At 41.5% G+C, this 9,094-nt stretch overlaps 1 protein-coding gene across 2 annotated transcripts in view; it reads left to right on the forward strand.

Moving 5' to 3' along the window:
* LOC102482021 (anoctamin-4) overlaps positions 1-9,094 on the forward strand; it is a 247,596-nt gene that overhangs the window by 143,527 nt on the left and 94,975 nt on the right. For both annotated transcript variants that reach the window (XM_027775698.1, XM_027775697.1), the window contains one exon: positions 5,128-5,234. In XM_027775698.1, coding sequence (XP_027631499.1) covers positions 5,128-5,234 — 107 coding nt within the window. The remainder of the gene's footprint in view (positions 1-5,127; positions 5,235-9,094) is intronic.

Here is a 9,094-nt window from a genome sequence, read left to right on the forward strand (position 1 = left end):
AAAGGACTTCCTCATCTCCTGGAGCTCCTTGTCTCTTTTCTCTTCCATCTCAGTTAGTTTGGTCACTACAAATATTCTGAATTCCTTATCAGACATGTCCACGACATCCATTGTATTGACTGTGGGTGATTGATGATTTCCCTTGAGGGAGAGGCCTTTTGTTGGTTGTTCATATTTCTTGAGCCTCTGCGATTGTCATCAGGTAATCTATATGTTTCTTCCTAACTTACTTAAGGTATCTCTGATTCTTAAAAGTTGTACAGGCTTAGAAGATTGATGATTTCTCTTATGGTTGGCCTACCTGTTCCTCACAATTACCATTAACTGTTGCCACTAGCCCTGGATGGCCCAAAGTCCTTGCTGTTTCTAAGGAGTGGTGAGCCTTCAACTGACCTAATAAGCAACACCCAAAGAGCAAAGAAAAACAAAATGGAAAAAGGAAATCGCGCAGCACGCATCCGCCGTGTGCTACTCAAATCACCAAAATTCAAACAGTCCAAAGGCTAGTGGAAAAGTATCAGACGATGAGTGACAGTACCAGGTTGGTCGGGTCTGCAGCCTCAGTCCGCCTGGTGTCCGGAACTGCTGGCCGGCTCGATCCGGATTGCGGGTGGGGTGGGGTGGGGGTTTGCCTTAAAGTCCCAGGCAACCAACCTGGGGTCCAAGGAGGAAGAACAGTGGGGATGCGTGGAGTTTCGGAAGGGTCGGGCCTGCAGCCTCAGTCCGCCTGGTGTCCGGAACTGCTCGCTATGCATAATTCTGACAGACCTGATCAAATGGCCCTCACTGGGTTTGCACCAGGCTGCTGCGTACCCAGAAATGTGTAGGAGCAGAGTTTCTAAGCCTGTGTGGAACCCTGCTCAGAAAATGAGACCCAAGTCTCTCATTTGCCAGAATTATTTTTTGTTTGTTTGCTTTTATTTTAATTTACATTTAATCACATATATCTTTACAGTGTATAACATTGCTTTTTCCAGCAGAAATTCCATGCATATCAGTCGAGACAAAGACATTACTATATACAATATCATCGGCAAATAACTTTTTTTTGTCAATTAAACATACTTGTTTCTTCCTCTGTTCCCCTCCCTCCATTACCCACCCCCATCCTACCCTCATCCTTACTGTCTCTAGTATCTCAAGTTGCCCTTCCTGCCACTATACCTTCCAAACTTTCAGTTTTTGCTATGGAGTGCAGATAATCAGTATATAGTGAGTGGGGACATACAGAATCTGTCTTTCATATAGAATTGTTAACTTACATGGGAACCAGCAGTTAGCGTAATGGCTATGTCGCTGGACTCCCATGTAGTAGACCACAGTTCGTGTCCCGGACCTGGTGGCTTAAACTCATGCCGGGCGTGTGTGCGTGCGTTCCCAAGATCCCGAGAGGAGAATGGAGGAGAAGGGACTGCGGCATGACCATCCCCCCTGGGGGGTGATTTCTCGCTTTCTGTCTCTATGTCTCTCTGTCTATCTGGTGAGCACACGCGCCCTATAGCAAAAACCTCTCCCCAAGAGAATTGTTAACTTACATCATGTGTGACTTCATTTGAACAAATTTGTCCATGGTTCAGAGAAGTGTAGGAATCATGATACAGGAAATTATCACTCTTTCTCCTCATAATCCTCAAGTTTGAAAGAGTGACAGAGAGAATGAGACCATCCCACACCCCAACCGAAGCTCCTTAGACACACAGTGTGGAGGGAAGGGTTCAGCGGGTCACTAGAAGACATGGAATGGGTAGACAGGTCACCAAGAAACAAGAGTAGAAGCCAAGGTCCAAAAATATGAGATTTTGTCTCAGGGCCCCCCGCACTAGCTAGTGTTCTCTTGAAAGTCAGCTCATTTGCTTCAACTTTAAGGGTTTGTCATGGGTTACCTCCTGTGCTGTGATGGAAATCCAGAGATGAGGATGGCTGGTTTCTGCCCTCAAGAAGCTCAGAGAAGTCAGGAATATAGGCAGATAATCTTGATACAAAGTATACAATCAACAGCAATGATGAAAGCTCACTGGAAGAGCTTTAAGATATATATTCAGGATCCAACATGTGTGCACACATGTAGGAGTGACAGAGCGAGGAGAAAGAGAGAGCTGAGCACCCTCCAGAGGCTCTAGTCATACTGCAGTCCCCTTCCTCCAGTTTTCAGTCCCCTGAATCTTGAGCCTTCACATGCTTATCTGGCATGTTTCAGGCTGACTGGACTGAGAATTTGAACCATAGTTGCCTTGTGGGATCTGGTTTCTCTTCCATCAATGCATTACCATTGAGCCATGGGGCTGACCTGCTGAGAGCTTCTTCGGTACTAGTCAGTGAGTGCAGTCTCTCGTTATCTTGCCTAAGTCTACAAAAACTCTATGAGAGGGATTACAGGGTTGTCCCATTTCACAGATGAGAAAACTGAGGCCCAAAACCATTGATAGATCACCCCAATACCACATAGTACATGGCACAGCTGGGGTATAAACTGAGCTTTGACTTCAGTCTGAAGAGAAAGCAGAGGTGATGTCGAGTACACCTAGGGCTCACAGTCCATGTCCCTCCTCTTCCATTCAGTGGTTTTCAGCTTCTTTCTCTCTTTAAAGCAGCACCCTACATTTCAGAGTGGGGTCTGTGGTTCTGCAAGATTCTCATAGGCACTTTTGTTCCGAGCTGAGGTTCAAAGGATGAGTGGAAATAAGAAGAGCGTTTTAGGCCATGACTCATGGATCGACCTCAAGGAGGCCCAGCCTTCAAAAGTCAGGAAGTCCCTGACAGAGAGAGACAGGTGAGTGCAGTGGCTAAGAGGGCAACTTCTTGGAGCCAGACTGCTGAGTTCAAATCATTTCGCTGAGTGACTTTGGCACATCACTCAACCTCTCTGATTCTTCACTTGTAAGGTGGGACTATTGCATACTTCCCTCATGAGTTGTGTAAGGAGTTGGATGTGTTTATGTATTTACAGTGTTTAGAATGATACCTGGCACGTGAGCTGCATGTCTTCTCCCACTATAGCATAGCCAACTCCAGGTAGAACCTGGATGTAAGGAAGAGGGAAATAAACTTTAGCATTTTCTCTGAGGTGCCTATTATAGAGAACTACTGCATGCACCCAGAAGCTGTAATGTGGAGCTATAAAAAAGAGAAGGAAGCAGAAAACTATTTAATGGAGGAAGGACATGGGCTTTTAGCCTTAAATTGCCTTGTCGAGCATGGTCGTGCTTATCAGCTTTCAGTTATCATCTGAAATTGTGGGCCAAAATGGGCTTTTTATTTGTTGTCTATTTCTTTATGACATCTTTATTTGGTATTAAAATGTAATGGCCTGTCTCAAATAAGGGAAAAAAGCAGAGGAGGTTAAAATAAAAAGAACCGCCTTCAAGGTAACTCTTGGTTTTCTCTTCTTCCTCTTTGATGCCATAAAATGTTTACAAAAAAACGCAACAGAAAATACAAGATAAATGCTGCAGCTTCCTCATTTACCAACATGGCATTTATCTCTCATCTGCCAAGTCAAATTACTTTTCTCTGAGAGCAATATTCTGTAAAAGAATCCAAGAGACATAGAAGCAGGAGGAAAATCCTTCTCCAAGGGAGCAGTTCCCATGATTTACTTGTTGTTTCCATATTCTCTGGCCTTCTCTCTCCAACCCACATCCCCAACCCTATTCCCCAACCACACCTCCAGGCCCATTTTCTCTCTTCCACTCATTATTTGAACTATTCCTGCAAATTCATCTTCTTGAAGAAAACTATTTAATAGCAATTTCCCCAGTTTAAACCCCCGTAGCCCTCACATTCTTGTGTACCAACCACTTGTTCCTAGGGCTGTAGAAATCTTTGGTCCTACATGAGCTATAGTCTTATGTGAGAGAAAATGGACAAGGCAAAGTTGAGTCTGCCCTTCTCTGCTGTACGATCGTGTTCATTCTCTTTATGGGCTGTCTTCCCTACTGCCCTGTAAACTTCTCAAGGACGAGGATTTTATCTGTTTTGTTTACCACCATATTTAATCAGTGCCTTACCAAATGCCTTCAGTAAATATTTGATGAACAAATGAAAATAAATAGGTAACAGTACAAAATGACCAGTAAATCGATGTGCTTGCAAGATAAGATACGGCACATCTTAGGAGAGAGTACTGAATTCTTTGGGGGACAGGAATGCAGTTGGAGGGGTGGGGAGACTTGCTGGAGGAGGTGACTTCTGAGCTGGGTTTTGGGAACAATGGCTGCCAACATCTATGTGCCTTTGCATGGTGTCCAGTTCACATGAGGTACCCAGAAAGGTTTGTCAAGTTAGTAAACATTACAATTCATGAACCAATCATACTTTCAGTACCTCTGATATGCTACCATGTATCTCGTACCTGAGAAGGAAAGACATGGCCACTTCATGCTGGAGTATGTGGCCCAGGAAGCTCTAGTTGTCACCTGGAATCTTCTCCCAGGTAGGGTAGGAGCACTTACTGGAAAACCCAGTGTCGTGACGTGTGTATGTGTGTAGGTGGGTTCTCGATAGACTTGGGAGACTGGCCAGACCACTATCTGAGAGAGAAAGCACTCGCAAGTATGTGCTTTGGGAGAAGGGTTCTGTTCAGGAATGAGCATGGGAAAGGGAGGGACAGAGGTGATTTCCAGAGACTAGCCTCTTACCTCATCCCTGAACCAGACCAAAGCTCATTACCTAACTCCTATATTTGCCATCCAAGGCAGTTTCAGATCTTAACATTTCTGAATAGCCAGGTGGTTATATGGAAGGGGGTGGGGTAGACTACAGAGGAAATTTTTTTTTTTTAAAGTGAGTTTTTAGTTGATGTTATCTAATAGCCTCACTGAGGAAAAAAGACTAAGAAATAAGGTCTACACTTAGTATTAGTTTATTTTAAGGGTTTTGAATTTTATTCAGCTCCAACTCCTTCCTGACATAGCAATGTTAATGCTCAGGATTCTAAGAACCACAGCTCCTCACACTTGTGAGCCTGCTGCTCTGGTGTGATATCTGGGCACTCTCCTGCTGTTCCAGACTCATCCTCTCGGTGACTGATTGAAGATGCCTCTATCTGAGCAATCCCAAATTATAGCAAAGATTAGATCCCTCACCTCCAATTAATCTTCAGCTTGTGTTTTCAATGTGTGTGTGCAGCTTCATCATACACAACAAAGACACTTTCTTCAACAATGCCACAAGAAGTAGAATTGTGCACCACATTTTACAAAGAATAAAGTATGAAGAAGGAAAAAACAAAATTGGTAAGTAGTATATTCGTATAACAAATTATATTATATTGGTTTGGGGGGATGTAGAGATTTCTTCCCTTGGTTTCATTAAGTTTATATTAATTCTAGAAATGCTTGTCATTCATAAAACCTCTACTCCCTTGAGGGATAATGTAAGTGTACAATCTTCATAGCATCCTTAATGTCTTTTTAAACAGCATGTTATGTCATTTAGATAAGGTCATGGAGAAATGCTCTCAGGTCAACAAATATTTATGAAACTCCGATTGTGTGCCAGGCACTGAGCTAGGTGTTGGGGAGATAAGTGCAGTTTTTCCTGGAACTTATGCTTAAGACCTTAAAAGCAGGCAATAAAAAAGTAAATACAGAGTCCAGCAGTTGGCATGGTGGTTAAGCATGGCTGACCATGATTCAAATCTTAGGTGAAAGACTTAAAACTCACACCAGGTGTGCATGTGTGCATGCCCAAAATCCCAGGAAAAGAATGAAGGAGAAGGGATTGTGATATCATCATCCCTCCTATGGGGTGATTTTCCCTTTCCCTCTCACTGTCTCTCTTTCTAGTGAGCAGACATGCTCAATGGCAAAAAAAAAAAAAAAAAAAAAAAAAAAAAAAAAAAAAAAAACACATACAACAACAACAAAACACCTTATGAATAAATAAAATAAGTAACATGAAGAAATTAAAATGAAATAGACTGGTAAAGAGTGAGAATGAATTTAAGCACACTGAGACTAAATGGTCAGCAAAGACTTCATTGACCTTTGAGAAGCTAAACTTTGAACTGAGACCAAAATTATGATCTCCCAATGTGGGAAGATCAAGGATGAGCTCTTCTAAGCAGAGGGAGCTATAAGGACAGAGATGAGCTGTCACAAAGAAGTAAATTCTCCCAAATAACCATCTCCACCATTAAACAGCTACCACAATTTATGTTCTAGGAATGTTTATGAGAACTTTTCCACATTATATTATCAAATTTCCTGCCTTATTAAACAGATTATTACATATCAGGATGGTCTGGGAGGTTTTGTCCTTATCTGTGTCCCAGTAAGATTTTTATTGATAGTTTTAATAATGACGATATAAGTCAAAGTCTAATTAGGAGACATACTTTTAGCAGGGAAAGTTAAATATAAATAATTAACTGTGAAGGGAACTGGAATAATAGAAGATTAGCTAGTCAATGTTAAGAAGAACTCTAAAAACTGGGAAACAGGTATGTGATGTCCAGTCAGCATCTCTGAAAGGACTCTCTGACAAGGGTGAGCTCCAGACCTTGTTGGAAAGGGTGCAGCCATGGCAGAGTCATTGTCTGGGGCCCTGCTGGGAATCTGCCCTCTGGCATACTGGGGAAAACTGCTCAGAGGCAGTTTCAAAGAACCCCCTGGATGGGTTCCAAAGCAGCCATTCATTGGAATGAGGGTGAGGCCACCCAGAGTGATACCAGGGAATCTGCCCTTGAGGAGTGCTATGTGCTTCTGGCCACCATGCACTGCAAGGGCTGGGTGCTATAGAAATGTGTGCTGGAGAAGCCCACTGAGAGGAACAAACTGGTATCAGGAAGAAAAATCCCTCTTTATCCAGTGCCCTCCCGTGCCTTCACCAGACAAAACTGAACATTGTACTAGCTGGCAAAGGAGAAATATTTATAAGGTCCAGCTCCATCTTTGCAAAGCAACCAATGAAGGTACAATTGGTGCTGTGGGGCAATAGATTGAAACTGGCCTGCAACCTGAACGGCACGCTCATCCAGCTTTCAGATACTATGAGGCCCGACAGTTCTATTAAATGTGCTAGCTATTGGAGTCAGGAGCCTAAAAGATCTCATTAGTCTGGAATTCTCTGCCAAATTCCACAAGATGACATTTCGTAGTTTGTAAATGTAAAGTCCTACACTCAAATTAATCAAAACAACTACCCTGGTACCGTGTGGGAGAAATGTTACTCAACAACATGAGAGGAACAGATTTGAGAGTTGAATTGAGTGTGAGCTCAATGTGAGTCACTAGTGTAATGAATCTGCCAAAAACTATTTTGATTGCAAGTTGCATAAATTAAAACATAATAGGGAGAAATAGGTACCTGATCCAGATACGGATACACGTGGAATATTACGTTCAGGGAAAGTCAGTTTATGTTCAGACAGATTCAGGAGGTGGGTGTGGTAAAACTGAACTTGATTTAGGTCTTTCTTAGCCTTCATGAGATTGTAGCTGAATGCATTCCATATTGTCAATAGTAGTTATTCGTCCATGGGATGCATATTCTATGTGATGTCCTCTGTGACCATGCCAGTTGAAGAAATTCTTCACACTTCTGAGTTCCCATTGTGATCATTTTTGGAGGATGTGTTTGATAATTAATCATATACAACAATTCTTTCATTGTCTGAATTGACTTACTTTCAATGACATCCTGAGAATCTACCACCTAAAGAGAATCACTGTCAACATTTTATGTACTAAATAATTCAAATATGTCCTTGCTTTTTTCATTTTAATTCCTTATTCATTCTTATAATGTTATAACAAAGGTGAGATATTACCTTCTCATCATACTTTCTCAGTTGACATTGTATAATGAACATAATAGAAAGTGACCAAAAGTGATATTATTATGGAAGTAGCTATCCAGATTATTTTATAAAATACAAATACCTCAAAAAAGTGCCTTATTGGTATTATCATTTGCAGCACAGCTTACAGCTCATTATAGCACACTAGTGTGTTGAGAATCTGTGGCTGAAAACTGCTAGTCTAAATAATAGCCTTTTTAGTAAATAAGCTGCCTTATTTATCCCTGTGCCTTATTTATCTTGGTATCTAGCCCAATGTCTGGCATATGGTAAGAGTTTGATAAATGCTTGTTGAACTGAACTGAAGACCTTTTAAACATGATTGATGTCTCACCCCAGCACCTTTACCTAATAAAAAAACTGCATACACTAAAGCTATACAAGAATTATTGTGCCTAATTTTTACATCTCAAAATGTGGGCTGCAGGCTGGCCCATGGCCTGGTGATTAAGGGACTCAGATCCCACATGGTTGATGATATAATTCAAGTACTGGACCTGGTGGCTTTGAAAAACACACTGGGTGTATGTATATGCATGCCCCAAATCCCCACAGGGTGAGGAAATGGAGAAAGGGTTGTGGCATGACGAGGCCCCATGGTAGGGTACTTTCTCCCTTTCTTTTTCTCTCTTTCTGTCTCTCTCTGGCAAGCACACATGCTCTCTGGCAATATATATTATTTCATATGTGGGTTGCTTTTGTACCTAGTCAAGAGCAGACACAAGAAGGCGAGAGATAGTGATTGTTAAACATTCTGCAGTAGCACAGGAAGTTTTGTCGCTAGTCAGAGTCTTTATTAAAAGTTCTCAGAATTGCTGAAAGCAAAAGGAGGATTACATCAAGGATCTCAATACTTGGAAAATTGATAACAATAAACTGGAAATATATCTAATTATATGTAAACAAGCACAGAGTAAATTGTTAACCCAGAATCTGGCATTATGCTGAAATGTCTGGAGGAAAACTACAAATGATCTATTGATCCACTGTTTCATTGTCATCTTTGGTTTCATAAACAAAAGAAACAACATGTTAGAAGAAAGCTTAATTTCTTTATTGAATTCACGTTTATCCTATGTTATTTTCTGCTTGAAACTCTTTCTGAAAATGGCACCTTGCATGAGCCCACGTTGATTAGAGACAGCACAAAAATACTGATTTGTAGACATGATTCATAAGAGTCTTTTAGCAGAGTGTAAACTGCCTGTATGTGAGTCTTTCTTCACTCTGAATTTATTGCAGTTGTGAAAATCAAAACAGATCAATTCATAGCCCTATCGGGAGGGGCTTTCT

This window comes from Tupaia chinensis, unplaced genomic scaffold (genome assembly GCF_000334495.1).
Source record: "Tupaia chinensis unplaced genomic scaffold, TupChi_1.0 Scaffold000054_1, whole genome shotgun sequence".
Taxonomy (NCBI): domain Eukaryota; kingdom Metazoa; phylum Chordata; class Mammalia; order Scandentia; family Tupaiidae; genus Tupaia; species Tupaia belangeri.